The 19434-nt window shown below is 31.2% G+C and overlaps 5 protein-coding genes across 5 annotated transcripts; 3 read left to right on the forward strand and 2 right to left on the reverse strand.

Moving 5' to 3' along the window:
- Nucleotides 1–19: 19 nt before the first annotated feature.
- LOC103574678 (tetraspanin-2A) lies at nucleotides 20–2445 on the reverse strand. Its single transcript, XM_008554179.3, has 5 exons — nucleotides 2243–2445; nucleotides 1760–1957; nucleotides 1503–1679; nucleotides 1101–1286; nucleotides 20–489 (listed from the first exon to the last, which is right to left on the reverse strand). Exons 1-5 carry the CDS (start codon nucleotides 2333–2335, stop codon nucleotides 412–414), a joined length of 732 nt encoding a protein of 243 aa, XP_008552401.2. The 5' UTR covers nucleotides 2336–2445; the 3' UTR covers nucleotides 20–411.
- A 1837-nt stretch (nucleotides 2446–4282) lies between these two features.
- Nucleotides 4283–7952, forward strand: LOC103574647 (calumenin). Its single transcript, XM_008554145.1, has 3 exons — nucleotides 4283–4785; nucleotides 5651–6221; nucleotides 7443–7952. The coding sequence occupies exons 1-3, from the start codon at nucleotides 4693–4695 to the stop codon at nucleotides 7748–7750; spliced, it is 972 nt and encodes a 323-aa protein (XP_008552367.1). The 5' UTR covers nucleotides 4283–4692; the 3' UTR covers nucleotides 7751–7952.
- Nucleotides 7953–9230: 1278 nt separating this feature from the next.
- Nucleotides 9231–10690, forward strand: LOC103574677 (conserved uncharacterized protein). The gene is made up of 5 exons (XM_008554178.2): nucleotides 9231–9314; nucleotides 9382–9522; nucleotides 9809–9931; nucleotides 10020–10099; nucleotides 10513–10690. The coding sequence occupies exons 1-5, from the start codon at nucleotides 9257–9259 to the stop codon at nucleotides 10657–10659; spliced, it is 549 nt and encodes a 182-aa protein (XP_008552400.1). The 5' UTR covers nucleotides 9231–9256; the 3' UTR covers nucleotides 10660–10690.
- Nucleotides 10691–10922: 232 nt separating this feature from the next.
- On the forward strand, nucleotides 10923–16238 carry LOC103574646 (DNA polymerase delta catalytic subunit). The gene is made up of 4 exons (XM_008554144.3): nucleotides 10923–11092; nucleotides 11201–11315; nucleotides 12407–15426; nucleotides 16018–16238. The coding sequence occupies exons 1-4, from the start codon at nucleotides 11037–11039 to the stop codon at nucleotides 16112–16114; spliced, it is 3288 nt and encodes a 1095-aa protein (XP_008552366.1). The 5' UTR covers nucleotides 10923–11036; the 3' UTR covers nucleotides 16115–16238.
- A 235-nt stretch (nucleotides 16239–16473) lies between these two features.
- Nucleotides 16474–18891, reverse strand: LOC103574645 (ADP-ribosylation factor-like protein 1). Its single transcript, XM_014439542.2, has 5 exons — nucleotides 18596–18891; nucleotides 18343–18442; nucleotides 18125–18241; nucleotides 16861–16972; nucleotides 16474–16779 (listed from the first exon to the last, which is right to left on the reverse strand). Exons 1-5 carry the CDS (start codon nucleotides 18597–18599, stop codon nucleotides 16570–16572), a joined length of 543 nt encoding a protein of 180 aa, XP_014295028.1. The 5' UTR covers nucleotides 18600–18891; the 3' UTR covers nucleotides 16474–16569.
- Nucleotides 18892–19434: the final 543 nt, after the last annotated feature.

The following is a 19434-nucleotide window of genomic DNA, read 5'->3' on the forward strand; positions in this document are numbered from 1 at the left end:
ACGTAACTTGATAGAGAATTTCATGCCCTTTAAAATGAGTACCCACATGCCATATATATTTTCGATAATTCAAAAACTTGATATATATATTTATATATGTATGTTTTAAAAAATATCAAAAATAAGTACGGCTTGCGGGTACTCATTTTAAAGAGAATTTTATGCCCTTTAAAATGAGTACACACATGCCATATATATTTAAGATAATTCAATACTTTGATATATATATTCATAAATATATGTTTTGAAAAATATCAAAAATAAGTATAGCTTGTGGGTACTCGTTTTAAAGAGAATTTGATTTTCTATCAATCTACATATATATAAATCCGATAAAAAATTTTTAATGTACTTGATTATATTTATAATAAAAAAAAAATTATTATAATTATCTGTATATTTTTTTTTACCCTAACGCTTAAAAATTACAGCATCGTCTTCCTTTTGTTTGGCCTGGATTAATATTAATGACAAAACCGCTTGTACAATCTAAAAATAAATACAAATATAAAAATTAAATTTTGACTTAATTCATTAAAAAAAAAAAAATTCTTTATTTTTTTTTATTTACACCCATCCGCAAAATTTCTCCGTCGTACCAAAGTTGTATACATTTGCTATATATATATGAATGTATACATATGTAGTTAGTTTTAAAATTAGATCTCAGAAGATTTAATTATTAAACTGATGTAAAGATTTCGTATCTCGTATTCCCGATCAATCAATCAATCAATTGTAAAGGAGACATCAACTTTAATTAACTTTTTCATACATATTCAATATATATGTCTTATATATTTCGAATTAGATTGATTAAATACAACAAGAGAAAATTACATTAATCAAACAATAAATACTTTATATATATATAATATATATGAGGGAGTAAAAGTGAAAGGATATTTGCGTCCTTAAAAAATCAATAGGTCACGATTAATGTAGGCCTTGATATATAATTGATATAAATTTTTGTTAGAAATGTAACTCATGATATTAACAAAGAAAAATTTTTTTAAAATTCATTAATTTAATTTTTTGAATTTTCAAATTTAAGCGGGAAATTTAAAAAAAATTCAAAAATGAATAATTGAACTTACATGTAACATACAAAGAGCGAGTGCTAGACCAGCGAGCCACCCGGATCTCGACTCGAGATACCAAGTCAATTCATCAACGCACCCATGAAAAAATGCATTTCCGGTTACGGTATCTCGGCATTCTGTAGGCAATGGCTTCAATAAATCTAAATAATCCATCGGTCCTTCAGCGCCACAGCAACCGATCTAAATTTTACGGAAAAATTGAATTAATCAAAACTCGATTAAGAACTGATCGATAAATCGATTAATCGAAGTCCAATCGATACTACATATTATGATTAATCGGCATAGTTCTTTAATCAATTAATCGAAATTTTGAATAATCGACTTCATGATAATTGGATTGATTAATCGATTAATCGAAATATGGATTATCGATTAATAAAAAAATCTACAAACATTTTCTTGGACGAGTTTTAAAATTTGTGACGGTCTTTCATATTGTGAATTAATAATTAATGACGTCATCGATCGATGGATTATTGGTTGGATTTTGCTGTCATAAGTCGAGTAATCCAACAAAACTGCGGCGCCAGCTAATCCGAAGACAAATGCAAACAGGTGGAGTCCAATATTCTAAAAAAATATATATAATAGTATATTCTATATTACCACCATTGATTAATTTTTTTATTGATTCAGAAAAAAGAGCTCACGATATAGAGAAATAGAGGACTTTCCATTAACGCAGCAGCCGATCCAAAAAATGCAATTATCATAACAATAACTGCGGCAATTATTAATATATATGTGCCGATATAATAATCACCTATGTCTAGAAAATCAACCCATTCTTGGAAACCAGGTTCAACGCGCAACCAAACGGCTAGACCAAACATTCCAGCCCCTAAAATCTAAAAATTCCAGTTTCAAATTTTCATTTTTTTCAAATGAAATTTTTTTTTTTAAAATGAATGTGAAATTTGGATAGTTGACCAAATTCCCCGTCGAATGAGTACCAACAACACTATATTTCAATCAAGTGACAATTATTTCCAAAATGGCGACTTGTAATTAATGTCACCAAAATATATCCATGTGGGTACTCAAACAACAGGGAATTTTGTCCCATACTCAAAAATATATATGATTATTTTTTTTTTTTAACATAAAAAAAAAAAAATTGAATATTTAATTACCCATAGAATTGCATTGAGAGAAAATATCGTGTACTTAATGCACCCAATTTGTCTTTCTAATCGCGCTGAGTCAAGTCCTTTCGTTCCAGCCATTTTTTGTGTAAAAAAAACTTTTTTATTTTCTTGGAGTTTTCACGCACAGGTAAATTCACAAAATCTCTTTTTTTTTTTTCTTTTTTTTTTCTTAATTTCTCGGGAACAGGTTGATACACTAACCGTAACAGTCATACTGAGATATTATTTTTCGTGTAGACTTTATCTCAAACAAATACAAGATAAAATGATAAGCACGCCCTAGATATTAAAAAACCCGCGATCACTATAGATATACATATATATACAATCTGGATTTTAACTCATACAAGTCATACAAGAGAATACTCGTATCCTGTCATTCATCTTTATCTAAAATTTTTTTTTTTTAATTAGTGATAATTTTTATATTATACAATGATTCATGCATTGCTACTTTAACTAAATATATATATAGTCATATATGATTATTCGTATAAACAATCAGTGATTAATAATTAAACTTCCCTCCAATATAGAAATTTTTGAATTTTCTTTGAACGAGGGAATAGTAAATTTATCTCCAAATTTTTATGGTTTCTCCTACTATAAGACATCATAATGAACAAAAAACGTTTATGGTATGATGGGTTAATTCCCAACAGGAGCAAAGTTACGGGCCACTTCTTATAATATTGCATAGACAGTGTCGTCTGTCCGGATCTGCCCGTATCCGCCCGACGTCGATCATTCAAAAAATAAATTATTCCTAGGACTTTTCATGGCTGTTCCTACTAAAGGGCATCATAATGAACAAAAAACGTTTATGGTATGATGGGTTAATTCCCAACAGGAGCAAAGTTACGGGCTACTCCTCATAGAAAATCATCTCCACCCAAACCTAATATGGGTCTCAGATCAAAAAATAAATTATTCCTGGGACTTTTTATGGCTTTTCCTACTAAAGGGCATCATAATGAACAAAAAACGTTTATGGTATGATGGGTTATTCCCAACAGGAGCAAAGTTACGGGGTACTCCTCATAGAAAATCATCTCCACCCATGTCCACCCGATACTCATAGAGGTCTCAACTCAAAAAATAAATTATTCCTGGGACTTTTCATGGCTGTTCCTACTGCAGGGCATCATAATGAACAAAAAACGTTTATGGTATGATGGGTTATTCCCAACAGGAGCAAAGTTACGGGGTACTCCTCATAGAAAATCATCTCCACCCATGTCCACCCAAACCTAATATGGGTCTCAGATCAAAAAATAAATTATTCTCAGGACTTTTTATGGCTTTTCCTACTAGAGGGCATCATAATGAACAAAAAACGTTTATGGTATGATGGGTTATTTCCAACAGGAGCAAAGTTACGGGCTACTCTTCATAGAAAATCATCTCCACCCATCTCCACCCGATGCTCATAGAGGTCTCAACTCAAAAAACAAATTTTTCCCAGGACTTTTTATGGCTTTTCCTACTAGAGGGCATCATAGTGCACAAAAAATATTATTATTGTATATAGTTATCTCCCATAGATTCTAATTTACAGGTCATTCATTACAAATCCATGTAAGCAGAGTCATTGCCTCTTCTCTGCCCTACTTGCCTACATTCTCTAATACAAACATTCTTAAAAACCCACCGGAAACCACTCCCCTACTAAAAAACATCATCCATAACAAATCTTATTCATCCGTCCCATAGGATTCGTGAATCTATCTAAAAATCGACCTCTTAGCTCCCTCTGTCGTTGAACTGCCTTCCTTACCATCTCCTCCTGGCGGTATACAATTTCAACTCAAATCCCTACCACCAGATGGCCTCCCTTCTCCTTCCCGGTAGGTGACTCCCAGATTTCTTTACCTCCCATCGATAATTAAAAATTCTCTATCCCTCAGCCACTTCTACCCCCTCTTAACACACATGCTTTTCATATATATGTGTACATATACATATATAAGAAGCCGCAGAACATCTGGCGAATGCACTGAGCCATCTCTTGCGTTCTTAATTTAAGAGAAATAAAAAATTCCTCGCTAAGAAAAAAAAATCGTCAACTCTAGTACTGACGGGTACGAGTATTCTTAACTATATGGATATTCATACATCGATGTGGAATATATATAAATATAAAGAGTGTATTTGTATGCAGAAAAAGTAGGATTTTGTACACTCGTACGGTCAGAGGTCGGGTGGGGGTAGAACATGAGCCCTTGGGTGTATTTGTTAGACGATGATGTGGAATCTCTTTAACATCCTAGTTTATTTGTTTCTATTTCTTTTAATCGTTCAACGTTCATTTGCGCCAATAAATACTAGATAATTTAATCTAGATTATTAATTAGATAGTAAATAGATTTTTTGTTTCCATTGTTCGCGTTCATTTTTTTTGGAATTTTGAATTTTTTTCGCGGCTTTAAGTCAAAATGTTTAAATTATTAGTGACGTGTCTTATGATAACAACGATTGTTGCGGGTGTACCTAAACCCGATGACGTTAATTCCCGTGTTTTTGATAAGGTAATTGCGTTATTATCATTAACATTTTTTACTTTTTTTTCTTAACCTATAACTTATAATTTGAATTTTTATTGTTGTTAATTTTTGCTGATAAAAATTTTATAACTGTGATAAGTAATCAGGAATATTTAGGAATTTTTTTTTTTGAAAGAAATTTGGTAATTTTTGAATTTTTAGTTATTTTGGAAAATAGCGCGGAGATAAAAAGGAGGGAAAAATTTAATTTGAAAATTTTTTTAAATATTTGGTAGGCGGATGTGGGTAGAGGATAAAATTTCTGATAAAATGAGTACCCACATGATATATATATATTTTTTTTTGAAAATTATCTAGAATCTAGATAATTTTGATTTAATTTATCTGTAACGTTTTGTAATTTTTGAAATTCAGGATCAGAATCTTGTTGGCAATGTAAATTATTTGGAAAATTCTAGTAAATATTTTCACAGTCTAGATAATTATCTAGTATCTAGATAATATTTTATCTCATATTTATTTCGATTCCATTTTATTGCAATGAATTCTATAACTAATTTGATTGAGCAATATATAGATAATTTTTTATCTGATAAATTCTACTAGAAAAATTATCTATAAAATTATCTACAATCTAGAAGTTTTAGATTCGAATGACAGTTCATTCGTGAACAACTGACATAATCTAAAAATACTAGATAAGTAGCATTATCTATTATCTGCTGTTTCCATGTGCAGATGATTTTTTATCTATATTATCTACAAATGAAAATTTATGTTTTAAGTTGATTTAGAGGACAAAAAATCATCTGGAGGGTATCTAGATAATAACATAATCATCTATAAAATTATCTATCATCAAAAAATGATCTAAAGTCAATTTTTTTAGGAACTGAGTGACCAGGAACATTTTATAAAATCCCACCACAACCCAGCGTATGATCACGAAGCATTTCTAGGAGAAGAAGCTAAAACTTTCGATCAATTGAGTCCAGAAGAAAGTTCTCGTCGTCTTGGATTGATAGTTCACAAGATTGACAAGGACTCAGACGGTTTCGTTACCCAGGAAGAGCTGAAAGATTGGATCCGTTACACCCAGCAGCGATACATCCGCGACGATGTCGAGCGCCAATGGCAATCTTACAATACCGACGACACCGAAGACAAAATACCCTGGGAGACTTACAAGAAAATGGTCTACGGTTTCATGGAAGAGAAGGATTACGACCCAAAGGTACACGATGGCGACGATAATTATTCTTACGCAGTGATGCTGAAACGCGATCGTCGCAGATGGTCAGTTGCTGACCAGGATGGCGATGATGCGTTGACTAAGGAAGAGTTTATTGGTTTTTTGCATCCAGAAGAACGAGATCATATGAAAGATGTTATTGTGCTTGAAACTCTTGAAGATATTGATAAAGATGGAGATGGAAAGATTTCATTGATTGAATATATTGGTAATTATATTAATTAGATGATTTAGAATTTGTAATGTCGATTTTCGATTTAAAATATCGATATCAGATTTAAAAATTTGATTTCAGATTTAAACTATCGATTACAAATTTACGATACCAATTGTAGATTTTAGATTATAAGTATCGATTTCTGATTTTCAATTTCGAATATTGGTTTTAGATTTAAACTATCGAATTCATATTGAAGATGTAAATTATCGATTTTATACTTAAAATATCGATCTTAGATTTCAAATTAAAATTTCAGATTTTAAATTTGAATCTCACGGTCGATTTCTGATTTCAGATACTGAATTTAAAATATCGATTTTAGATTTAACATGTCGAGTTTAGATATAAGGTATTGATTATAGATTTCAGATTTAAAGTATTGATTTTAGATTTCAGATTTTAAAGATCGATGATAGATTTTAGGTTTAGAGTATCGATTTTAGATTTTCAATTTCAACTATTGGTTTCAGATTTTAGATATCGATTTTAGATTTCAGATTTAAAGTATCGATTTCGGATTTAAAATATCGATTTCAGATTTAAAATGTCAAGTTTAGGTATAAGGTATTGATTATAGATTTCAGATTTAAAGTATCGATTTTAGATTTTCAATTCCGATTATTGGTTTTAGATTTTAGATTTCAGATTTAAAGTATCGATTGCAGATTTAAAATGTCAAGTTTAGGTATAAGGTATTGATTATAGATTCCAGATTTAAAGTATCGATTTTAGATTTTCAATTCCGATTATTGGTTTTAGATTTTAGATATCGATTTTAGATTTCAGATTTAAAGTATCGATGTCAGATTTAAAATGTAAAGTTTAGGTATAAGGTATCGATTATAGATTCCAGATTTGAAGTATCGATTTTAGATTTTCAATTTCAATTATTGGTTTCAGATTTTAGATATCGATTTTAGATTTCAGATTCAAGGTATCGATCTCAGATTTAAAATATCGATTTCAGATTCAAAATCTCGAGTTCAGGTATAAGGTATTGATTATAGATTCCAGATTTAAAGTATCGATTTTAGATTTGCAATTCCGATTATTGGTTTTAGATTTTAGATATCGATTTTAGATTTCAAATTTAAAGTATTGATTTCAGATTTGATATATCGATTTTCGATCGAAGATATGGGTTATCGATTTAAACATCGATAGATCATATAAAAATTGAAATTTTTTTTTCTTTTTACCAAATTACAGGCGATCTCTACAGACCAGATGAAAATGAAGAAGAAGAGCCAGAATGGGTAAAAAATGAACGTCAACAATTTTCTCTGTTCCGTGACAAAAACCAAGACGGTTTCATGGACAACGAAGAGGTCAAAAATTGGATTATCCCCGAGGATTTCGATCACGCGGAAGCCGAGGCGCGTCATTTAATTTACGAAGCCGACAGCGATCACGATGAGAAATTAACCAAAGAAGAGATTCTAGAAAAATACGACACTTTCGTCGGATCACAGGCTACTGACTTCGGAGAAGCTCTTGCTCGACACGACGAGTTTTAAATTATTATTATTATCGCTATCATTGTATTATTAATGCCATTGAAATTACGTGCAATCAAAAAATGTCATTATTTTTCCTATGTTTAAATATATTTTTAGTGTAGATTTATTTTGACAATAATCTCTTATCGAAAGTTCATTATTTATGATATTAATAATTATAATAACTCATAATATAAGAAATCCATTCATTAGAAAATTATCCACTCATTTATTTAATAAAAATTTTAAAAATGTATTAATGAAAATTAATGCACAAGATTTCTTAGTGTATTAATTGATAAATATATAGGTATTTTAATAATCAATAAATCATAAATTTAATAAATAAAAATCATCACAATTTTTATTTTTCATAAATTTATATTCTTTTTAATTTTTCATAAATTTTAAAATTCAAATTTTTTAATGAATTCTGGTACTCAAAATTTTTGATTGGTTTCTATTTTCAAAATTTTTGATAAATTTCGTTTTTCAAATTTTTCATAAATTTTATTATTCAAAATTTTTTATTCGTTTATATTTTTTTTAATTTTTCATAAATTTAAAAATTCAAAATTTTTAATGAATTCTAGTATTCAAAATTTATGATTGGTTTCAATTTTCAAAATTTTTGATAAATTGCATTTTTCAAATTTTTCATAAGTTCTAGTATTCAAAATTTTTCATTCGTTTCTATTTTTAAAATTGTTTATAAATTTAAAAATTCAAAATTTTTAATGAATTTTAGTATTCAAAATTTTTGATGGTTTCTATCTTCAAAATTTTTGATAAATTGCATTTTTCAAATTTTTCATAAGTTCTAGTATTCAAAATTTTTCATTCGTTTCTATTTTTAAAATTGTTTATAAATTTAAAAATTCAAAATTTTTAATGAATTTTAGTATTCAAAATTTTTGATGGTTTCTATCTTCAAAATTTTTGATAAATTTCATTTTTCAAATTTTTCATAAATTCTAGTATTCAAAATTTTTTATTCGTTTCTATTTTTAAAATTTTTCATAAATTTAAAAATTCAAAATTTTTAATGAATTCTAGTATTCAAAATTTTTGATCGGTTTCTATTTTCAAAATTTTTGATAAATTTCATTTTTCAAATTTTTCATAAATTCTAGTATTCAAAATTTTTCATTCGTTTCTATTTTAAAAATTTTTTATAAATATAAAAATTCAAAACTTTTCATAAATTCTAGTATTTAAAATTTTCCATTAATTTCTATTTTCAAAATTCTTACAAATTAAAATCCCCCGAATTTTTCCCAAATTTAATTTTTCCAAATTTGAAATAAAAATGTATTTTTACCCCCGTAATTGTATTTTCCCTTCTCTAACTCCAACAATTTAATTATTATAAAAAAAACACAAAGGATTAACAATCAATAGCAAATTGATAAGATAATCTCTGTGATAATAAAAAAAAATATATACATGTATCACCACAATAATAAAAAGATAAGACATATAATTTAGTTTTGTCGCTTCTATAACTTTAGTATCTCTAAAAAAATGAAAATTTTAACTCCCACACTTATTCTTATCCTCATATATTTTGATTGCGTGTCAGGTAAACTCACTTTATTTAAATAAACCCAAATAATTTCAAGTGAAAAATTAAATTTATTATTTAATAGGATTATTAAGAATACCAGATTCAATTATTCCACTGTGTTTTCAATTTACCTGGCCAGGACCTAGATATGACAACACAACTGAAATAAAAATAGATTGTAACAAAAAAAGCGAACCCTGTTTTAAACCCATGGTTGCAACTCGTAAGTTATTTTTTTTTTAACGCAGCTTCTTTACGCGCTTTTTTGATTGAGACCAAATACAGAAAACGTGAAACGTCATGAAAAAATCCAACGGAAATTAACGAAATTGTGAATGATGTGTACTTGGAGTTTCGTCTTCTGGACACTGTGTGACCATTTTATCCACAGTACCCCATAACTGTTCTTTTTGGGAATAATTACATACAATACCAGCATTTTCCCTTAGTTTTTAAGTCTAATGAATAACAATATTATTATTTTTAATATAGAAATTGTAATATTTAAGCTGATTCAACCCCGCCAAATATAACTGACATGTGGAATAATTTTGAAAATCGTACATTAATAACTTGTCCTATGAGAAATGGTTTTGTTTGTGTAAAATATTCTTGGATATACAACAGAGCTGGTAATTATATTTTAAATTATTTATTTATTTATTGTCAGAATTTCAAAATAAATATAAATATTGACTGAATTTTTTTTTATATTTTTAGTCTTGAATGCGTCATATTTTTGTGGGAAAATTATTGAAGACAAAACTATTGCTATCGAATACGGATGTTATACACAAAAAGTAATTATTTACTCCTTAGTACCAAATGTCTACTTAAAAAAAATTGCAATTTTTTTTTTTTAACGCGAGTAAAAATAAAAATAAATATCACAGTTGAATTAGTGACAATATTTCCTGTAATTTGAGTACCCACATCAATATATTTAAATCAAGTCATTGTTAGCCACCAACTCGCGGTTGATTCGCGGGCAGTCCACATATAATTGACTTTAATTAAATATACTGATGTTGGTACTCAAATTACAGGAAATTTCGTCTACTTTACAAAAATATAATTCATTTTATCAAAAAAAAATATTTTTGAGACAGAAGTTAAAAATTTTACAAGTAGACTTGGACGCTTATTTTTTTTTCTCTAATCAAAAAAATTACTGACACACTTCCATTACTAATAATTTTTTTTTTTTTCTTAGAAAGATGGACATACAATAGAAGTATGCGCGTGTAAATCAAATGGTGGACAAAGGCCTTGTAATTTATCACCTTCAATTAATAATTTAATATTTAAACCAATTACTGCATTGTCATTATTATTACTATGGTTAACGAGTAGTTATTAAAATATTTAATTAATAAATAAGTAAAACTTTTAAAAAAAGTTTAATAATTTTTAATTGTTCATTTCCGAACGCACTATTATTTAAATATTTAATAAATTTAATAGATATATTTGAATAACAAAAGAAAATAGCCTAGACCAGTGCAATTGTATTACTAAACAAATTTTTTTCCCGCCAAAGTTACGCACGCGCACTAAATTAAAATTTACGCATGCGCACGTTTTTCTCAACTTATATTTATATTTTATAACCTAATTTTTATTTTCGCGCCATAAACACAACTGTAGTTTACTAGCGTTTGTTGTGCGTCACAAAATAATAATTTTAATTACTAATTACTTTTAATTTTTTATTTTATTTAATTAATTAAATTTACAATGAACAAACGAAACGCGTCATTTTCAAAAACTCCCGCGAAAAAGGGAAAATTTAAGTGAGTATTTAAAATTTCATTTATTTTATTCTTAACCTCTTTTTGTTTTAAATAATTTACTATAAATATATGAATAATTATAATTATTATTTATTAATTATTTATCAGAAATGACGACGATGATGATGATGATGAGCTGCCGAGTTCTTTTGTCGCTGAATTAGCGACAATGAATGACATGGAGGAAGACTTTGGTGATGTCAGTCAGTTTTTTGATGAAGAGGTAAAATTATTTTCATTTGTTTTTTTAATTAACTGATTAATTGATTAATTAATTAATAATTGATCTTATAGTTTGGCCCCAGTACTTCTGGTGAAAATGAAATAAAAACTGTGAGTCGAGTAATTTATTGATGCTCAGCTCGATTTAGTTTTTTTTTGTTTATTTTTGTAGTTCATGATCATTGTCAAAGTTTCGTTTTTTGGTCAAAATCATCAAAAGTCATTTTTTTTTTAATTTCAGTCATTAGTCTAGTGTCTCAATGCTGCTTAAAATTTTGTTGTAAGCCCAAAGTCATTAAAATTATTTTTTGTAGCCCAAAATCATCAAAAGTCATTTTTTTTAAATGTCAAAATCATTAGCAGTCAATTTAGTGCCTCCATGCTGCTTAATATTTTTTTTTGCAGCTCAGTCATTAAAATTTCTATTTTTAGCCCCAAATCATCAAAAGTCATTTTTTTTTTAATGTCAAAATCATTAGAAGGCAATTTATTGCCTCCATGCTGCTTAATATTTTTTCTTTTGCAGCTCAGTCACTAAAATTTTTATTTTTAGCCCTAAATTATCAAAAATCATTTTTTTCAAATGTCAAAATCATTAAAAATTAATCTAGTCTTCTAATGCTGCTTAATATTTTTTTTTGCAGCTCAGTCATTAAAATTTCTATTTTTAGCCTCAAATCATCAAAAGTCATTTTTTTTAAATGTCAAAATCATTAGAAGGCAATTTAGTGCCTCCATGCTGCTTAATATTTGTTTTTAGAGCTCAGTCATTAAAATTTCTATTTTTAGCCCTAAATCATCAAAAATCATTTTTTTCAAATGTCAAAATCATTAAAAATTTATCTAGTGTTTTAATGCTGCTTAATACTATTTTTTGTTGCCCAAAATCACCAAATAATTTTTTGTTGCTTAAAATCATCAAAAGTAATTTTTTTTCGCCCAGGTCATCGAAAATTTTTTTTCCATCTCCAAGTCATTAAAAACAAGTCAGCTGTCATAACCGCTCATTAATTTTTTTTGTACCTCAAAATCATCAGAAAAAAAAAAACGTAACCTCAAAAAACTAAAAAATAATCAAAACCCTGATTCCAGTGTCCAGAAGAAGAGAACCCGTCGTCAAAATGGACTCGCCCAGCAGCTCCCGAGCTGAACCCCAGCACAGACTCGCTGACCTTCCAGCAAATAGAAGTCGACCACTACATCGGCAAGCCACTTCCAGGGATGCCCGGTAGCTCAGCCGGTTCCATCCCCATAATCCGCATGTTCGGTGTGACCATGTCAGGAAACTCCGTGTGCTGCCACGTCCACGGTTTCTGTCCGTACCTCTTCGTAACCGCGCCCGCGAACTTCACCAACCAAAACTGTCGTCCATTTCGCGACGCCCTGGACGCGGCTCTGCGCAAAGACATGCGTTCTAACCCCGAGAACATATCAGAGACCGTGCTGGCAGTTTCCCTCGTCCAGAAGCAAAACGTCTACGGCTACTCCGGGCCCAACCTCTCGCCCTTTTTAAAAATAACCGTCGCACTTCCACGTCTGGTCGCGGCCTGCAAGCGCGTCCTGGAACGGGAAATCGTCTACCCGACGTTCACCCACGAGTACCGCGCATTTGAAAGCAACATCGACTTCGACGTTCGCTTCATGGTAGACACCGGCGTCGTCGGCTGCTCGTGGATCGAACTGCCACCTGGTAAATGGCACCAGCGAGCCAAACACGGACACAATCATCCTCTGCGCACCCGTTGCCAAATAGAAGTCGACGTCGCCTACGACCAGTTCATAGCCCACGCACCCGAAGGCGAATGGTCCAAAGTCGCTCCCTTCAGGATCATGAGCTTCGACATAGAATGCGCAGGTCGTAAGGGAATTTTCCCAGAACCAAACCACGACCCGGTTATCCAGATCGCCAACATGATAATCCGTCAGGGTGACCCTGAACCCTTTCTCCGCAACATCTTTACTCTAGACACCTGCGCCCCAATCGTCGGTTGCCAGGTCCTCAGTTTCACGACCGAGAACCTCATGCTCCAAAAATGGGCCGAATTCGTTCGCGCAGCAGACCCTGACATTTTCACCGGCTACAACATCAACAATTTCGACTTTCCCTATTTGATAAACCGAGCGAATCACCTGAAGGTCAAAAACTTCTGCTTCCTGGGCAGAATCAAGGACATCAAGTCCGTCATCAAAGACCAGGTTCTCCAAAGCAAGCAAATGGGCCGACGTGAGAACAAGTACGTCAACTTCGAAGGCCGGGTTCCCTTTGATTTGCTCTTGGTCCTAGTGCGCGATTACAAGTTAAGATCCTATACCTTGAACGCAGTGAGTTACCACTTCCTGCAAGAGCAGAAGGAAGACGTCCACCACAGCATCATAACGGACTTGCAAAATGGCGACGCTCAAACGAGACGCAGGTTGGCGGTCTACTGTCTGAAAGACGCGTACCTCCCTCTTCGACTCCTGGACAAATTGATGTGCATTATCATTTACATGGAGATGGCCAGGGTCACCGGGGTCACGCTGACCAGTCTACTGACCCGGGGTCAGCAGATAAAAGTCGTCTCCCAGTTGCTGCGCAAAACTCGGGAGCACAATTACTTGATGCCAGTTAACACCGGGGGAATCAGCGACGAGCAGTTCGATGGCGCCACTGTCTTGGAACCAAAACGGGGTTACTACAGCGACCCCATAGCGACCCTCGACTTCAGTTCCCTGTACCCTAGTATTATAATGGCCCACAATTTGTGTTACACGACCTTGTTATCGGTAGCCGGTAAAAACAAATTGAACATCAACGACGATGACGTCACCCGGACTCCGTCGAACTCCATGTTCGTGAAGAGCAACATCCGGAAGGGAATTTTGCCCGAGATTTTGGAGCATTTGTTGAACGCCCGTAAGAAAGCCAAAGCCGAATTGAAAAACGAAACAGACCCGTTGAAGCAGAAGGTCCTAGATGGCAGGCAGTACGCGTTGAAAGTATCAGCGAATTCTGTCTATGGGTTCACTGGCGCCCAGGTTGGAAAGTTGCCATGTCTAGAAATATCCGCCAGTGTCACCGCTTTCGGAAGGCAGATGATTGACTTCACCAAGCAGCAGGTCGAGGACCACTACAAGGTTGCCAACGGCTACGACCATGACGCGAAGGTTATTTACGGTGACACCGATTCGGTTATGGTAAAATTTGGAACTAAGAAAATAGAAGAGGCCATGGAACTGGGCAAAGAAGCCGCGGATTACGTGACCAGCAAATTTATAAAGCCGATAAAGTTGGAATTTGAGAAAGTCTACTACCCGTATTTGCTGATTAATAAGAAGAGATACGCCGGGTTGTACTGGACTAAGCCGGAAAAGTATGACAAGATGGACTGCAAGGGATTGGAGACAGTCCGACGAGACAATTGTCCTCTGGTTGCGAATATGATGAACACTTGTCTGAAAATTTTGCTGATCGAACGTAACCCCGAAGAGGCTTTAGATTACGCGAAGAGAGTTATCAGCGATTTGCTGTGCAACAAAATAGACATCTCTCAGTTGGTGGTCACCAAAGAGTTGACAAAAACGGATTACACTGCGAGGCAAGCGCACGTGGAACTTGCAGCACGTATGAAAAAAAGAGACGCGGGCACGGCGCCCAAATTGGGCGATCGGGTTCCGTATGTTTTCACCTCCGCAGCTAAAGGAACTCCAGCTTATCTGAGGGCTGAGGATCCTATTTACGTTCTGCAGAACAATATTCCACTGGATGTCAATTATTATTTGGACAACCAGCTGTCAAAGCCACTTGTGAGGATTTTTGAACCCATTTTGGGCGACAAGGCGGAGTCTTTGCTGCTAAAAGGCGAGCATACGAGAACTAGGTCCATTGTTACCTCGAAGGTTGGGGCTCTGGCGGCATTCACGAAGAAGAAGGAGTCCTGCATTGGGTGCAAGAGTGTGCTGACGGCTGATAGGGAGAAAATGGCGGTTTGTAAATATTGCGAAGCTAAAGAAGCGGAGTTGTATCAGACGGAATTGCTGGCTGGGAGGAAGTTGGAGGAAAAGTTCTGCAGGCTTTGGACTGAGTGCCAGAGGTGCCAGGGTAGTTTGCATCAAGAAGTTTTGTGTACGAGGTAATTTGGGAAAATGGCGGAGATGATTTTTTGCTTTTTTTGGGAGGGAAAATTTTTGAGGGAATAATTGATGGGATATTGAGAATGTCGGGGGAATCCCGAGTTAAATGAGTACCCACAACGATACTTTCAGAGTAAGTGATTAATAATTAATCCGATGATTAATTAATTAATTTAATGGGGATTTTTTTTGTAAGTATTGAAGCATGGGCATGTGGGTACTCAAACTAGCGGAAATTTTCTTGGTAATTCAACTGCGGTATTCAAAATTTCAAAAAAAAAAATTCTTTGGGAATTTTGAAAAAAAAAAAAATTTTTTTTAACTTTGAATACTGCAGTTTGATTACTAAGAAAATTTCCTCTAGTTTAAGTACCCACATGCCCATATTTCAATCACTGTTAAAATAATCAGTTCATTAATCATTAATTAATCATTAAATTAATCAACAAATGATTTATCATAAAGTATCGATGTTGGTACTCATTTTACGTAGAATTTCATCAGCTTTTCAAAAATCCCACTCATTTATTTCTCAAAAATTTTTAACTCGAAATTAAACTTAATTAAAACATTTTTTTTTTATTTTTCAGTCGCGATTGTCCAATTTTCTACATGAGAACAAAAGTCCAGATGGATTTGGATACTCAGATAAAACGTATCGAAAGATTCGGGGCTCCTGATTGGTAGACTTTCCATCATAACCAAAAAAATTCTGTCGTTACTATTAATCACTTATTTAATTATTATTATTTAAATTACAAAAAACTAATTGGTCCACTCCAAGTGCTCATTAAAAAATTTCATTGTATTTAATTACCGATAATAAAAAAAAAAATTACATTTTTTAAAAAAATTTGTCAGTGAAAATTTTTCTTTTATTATTTATAATTAATCAATTAATTAACTAATTATATCTACACACACGCACTCACTTTTAATATTCCAAGCAGAAAAAAATTTTGTAATTAAAACACCCAGGTGACATTCATTCTTTCATAATAAATTAATTTATCATCGTAATTAATTGATGATTAATTAATTAAATATATTAGTGTAATAAATAATAATAATAATAATTATTATTATTAATTAATAATAAATATTAAATTTAAAAAAAAATAATAAAATAATTATGATAATAATTATTTCCGACTCTGCAGGGCATTAGCGAGCCATTCCATCGCTTGGTCAAGACCTTCCCCTTTTTTGGCGGAAGTTTTGAATATTTGAAATGTACGATTTTTTAATGCATCTAATCCTAGAGCCTGGTGGACTTCGGCGACACTCAAACATCCTGGCATGTCCTGTTTGTTTGCTAATACTACTAGAATTGCTCCTTGCAATTCATCTTCCTAACATTTAATTATTTTATTAATAATTATTTATTATTTTTTTTTTTTTTATTTATGATTTTATTGTGGAAAATTTCTTACCCGGAGCATGTACAGAAGTTCGTCTTTGGAAATACCTATTCTATCTCTGTCTGCTGAGTCTACCACATATATTACTGCGTCTGTATTTGAGTAATAGCATCTCCAGTAAGGCCTAGAATTTTTAAATTTCATTATTTTTGGCGGGTTTTTTATTGGAGGCGAGAAAAGTTTGTTTTGTTTTGAGGGTAGGGTTGTGGGTACTCGTTGAAAAGGAAATTTTGTGTTTAAGAAGAAAAAGTCTGAGTTAGAACAAAATTTTTTATTTTTCAAAAGAGGAAATTTTAAAAATTTGAATGGTTTTTTTGAGTAAGGGGTTGTGGGTACTCATTTGAGAGGAAATTTTAAGTTTGTTAAGAAAAAACTATCATTCAAAAAAAATTCAAAAATTAAAATTTTGAAAATTTGACTGTTTTTTATTTTTGTTGGAGTAAGGGGTTGTGGGTACTCGTTGAAAAGGAAATTTTGTGTTTAAGAAGAAAAAGTCTGAGTTAGAACAAAATTTTTTATTTTTCAAAAGAGGAAATTTTAAAAATTTTAATGGTTTTTTTGAGTAAGGGGTTGTGGGTATTCATTTGAGAGGAAATTTTAAGTTTGTTAAGAAAAAACTATCATTAAAAAAAAATTCAAATATTAAAATTTTGAAAATTTGACTGTTTTTTATTTTTGTTGGAGTAAGGGGTTGTGGGTACTCGTTGAAAAGGAAATTTTGTGTTTAAGAAGAAAAAGTCTGAGTTAGATTAAAATTTTGTATTTTTCAAAATAGGAAATTTTGAAAATTTGAATGGTTTTTTTGAGATAGGGGTTGTGGGTACTTATTCGAGAGGAAATTTTGAGTTTGTTAAGAAAAAACTATCATTAAAAAAAAATTCAAATATTAAAATTTTGAAAATTTGACTGTTTTTTATTTTTGTTGGAGTAAGGGGTTGTGGGTACTCGTTGAAAAGGAAATTTTGTGTTTAAGAAGAAAAAGTCTGAGTTAGATTAAAATTTTGTATTTTTCAAAATAGGAAATTTTGAAAATTTGAATGGTTTTTTTGAGATAGGGGTTGTGGGTACTTATTCGAGAGGAAATTTTGAGTTTATTAAGAAAAAACTATCAGTTATAAAAAATTCAAAAATTAGAATTTTGAAAATTTTACTGTTTTTTTATTTTGTTTGAGTAGAAGGTTGTGGGTACTCGTTGAAAAGGAAATTTACCGCCTGACAAAATTTAGCTGTCACTTTCCATAAGAAAAAATTAACTAATAAAAAAAAAATCAATTACCGTATACTTGTTTGTCCACCAAGATCCCAGACTTGAAATTTAAGATTTTTATACGTAACTTGTTCGACATTGAACCCAATTGTTGGTATTGTCGTAACAACTTCACCAACTTGAAGTCTAAAATATATTCATTAAACTCTTTAATATTCATACATTCAATTGACCCCAAAAAAATAAGTCTTCTATTAATTAATTAATCAGCTAATTAAATAAATTACCTATAGAGTATTGTAGTTTTACCAGCACCATCAAGACCCAGTATAAGAATTCTCATTTCCCGACTTCCAAGTAAATTACGAAAATAACTGAGTAATCCACCTGTAATTAGTTACAATTAAATACATATACATATATATTGATGTACTTGTCATATTTATAACCAAAAAAAAATTTTATTATCATGATTATTATTATTGGTATGAACATAAATTGAATTAAAATGAATTCCTGATAAAATAATTGAAAACTCACCCATGATGTTGCGATATCATAAAAGTATACGTAGTTTTTAATTAAAAAAATAAAATAATAATAATAAAAGTTGACGGTTATCAATTGCTGGTGATAATCAAGTCCATGGAGAAAAGATCTAGATAATTAAATTTTTATAAATTTGTTTATTTTAAAATCTATCTCGTTATTTACTTTGGTATTAATTTATATATTTGTATATATGTATATATTTAATGCGTATGTAGTTTATTTATTAGTGAGATGTCAAATCATGTGAAGAAGGAGAGACCGACTCGACTTTTGACTGCCATGCTGGCTCTTGTCACAGCGCAGATGCGCGCGCCATTTTTTTAATTTGGCGCCATCTGCCGGAAGGATTTGAATTTGAAAAATTGCGCGCGCTAATGTTTTGAGGTTTTATGGGGTTGATTTATGTACATATATTTATTATAAACAAGATAATTATCAATTTTTATGTTAATTAATTTTTTTAATTGACATTTTAATTAAATTTAATTAATTAATTATTTTATTGCATTTTTTTTGTTTTAAATTAAAATTGCGGGTGAAATATTGAAGATACGAAAAAAATGAATGAATACATTTTTGTAGGAAATTAAATTTTCTACAAAAAAGGTCCTTATCATTTTTTGAATAAAGTCAATATTTTCAAAGTTATCGTAGTTAAAAAAAAAATATCGAATATTTTCCCAAGCGCATGAAAAAACGCGCGCCATTTTGTGTTTTTACAAACAATTTGATTTTTGTTTTTTTAACCATAAAATTAATGAAGTACATTTATTATATATACAAATATGAAGGATTTGAATACAAATTGTCCATGTGATAAATACGAG

This window comes from Microplitis demolitor, chromosome 4 (assembly GCF_026212275.2).
Source record: "Microplitis demolitor isolate Queensland-Clemson2020A chromosome 4, iyMicDemo2.1a, whole genome shotgun sequence".
Lineage (NCBI taxonomy): Eukaryota > Metazoa > Arthropoda > Insecta > Hymenoptera > Braconidae > Microplitis > Microplitis demolitor.

Bases quoted from the DNA above. Each gene is read 5' to 3' on its own strand.
- LOC103574647 (XM_008554145.1), top strand. From the start codon at position 4,693: ATGTTTAAATTATTAGTGACGTGTCTTATGATAACAACGATTGTTGCG. The intron at 4,786-5,650 runs GTAATTGCGTTA...CAATTTTTTTAG, and splicing joins ATTCCCGTGTTTTTGATAAG to GAACTGAGTGACCAGGAACA. The intron at 6,222-7,442 runs GTAATTATATTA...ACCAAATTACAG, and splicing joins TTCATTGATTGAATATATTG to GCGATCTCTACAGACCAGAT.
- LOC103574678 (XM_008554179.3), bottom strand. From the start codon at position 2,335: ATGGCTGGAACGAAAGGACTTGACTCAGCGCGATTAGAAAGACAAATT. The intron at 1,287-1,502 runs GTTTGTAGATTT...CGTAAAATTTAG, and splicing joins TAAAACTCGTCCAAGAAAAT to ATCGGTTGCTGTGGCGCTGA. The intron at 490-1,100 runs GTAAGTTCAATT...ATTTATTTTTAG, and splicing joins TCGCTCTTTGTATGTTACAT to ATTGTACAAGCGGTTTTGTC.
- LOC103574677 (XM_008554178.2), top strand. From the start codon at position 9,257: ATGAAAATTTTAACTCCCACACTTATTCTTATCCTCATATATTTTGAT. The intron at 9,315-9,381 runs GTAAACTCACTT...ATTATTTAATAG, and splicing joins ATATTTTGATTGCGTGTCAG to GATTATTAAGAATACCAGAT. The intron at 9,523-9,808 runs GTAAGTTATTTT...GTAATATTTAAG, and splicing joins TAAACCCATGGTTGCAACTC to CTGATTCAACCCCGCCAAAT.
- LOC103574645 (XM_014439542.2), bottom strand. The intron at 16,973-18,124 runs GTAATTGATTTT...TAAAAATTCTAG, and splicing joins GGTGGACAAACAAGTATACG to GCCTTACTGGAGATGCTATT. The intron at 16,780-16,860 runs GTAAGAAATTTT...ATTAAATGTTAG, and splicing joins AACTTCTGTACATGCTCCGG to GAAGATGAATTGCAAGGAGC.
- LOC103574646 (XM_008554144.3), top strand. From the start codon at position 11,037: ATGAACAAACGAAACGCGTCATTTTCAAAAACTCCCGCGAAAAAGGGA. The intron at 11,316-12,406 runs GTAAAATTATTT...CCCTGATTCCAG, and splicing joins GTCAGTTTTTTGATGAAGAG to TGTCCAGAAGAAGAGAACCC. The intron at 15,427-16,017 runs GTAATTTGGGAA...TTTATTTTTCAG, and splicing joins CAAGAAGTTTTGTGTACGAG to TCGCGATTGTCCAATTTTCT.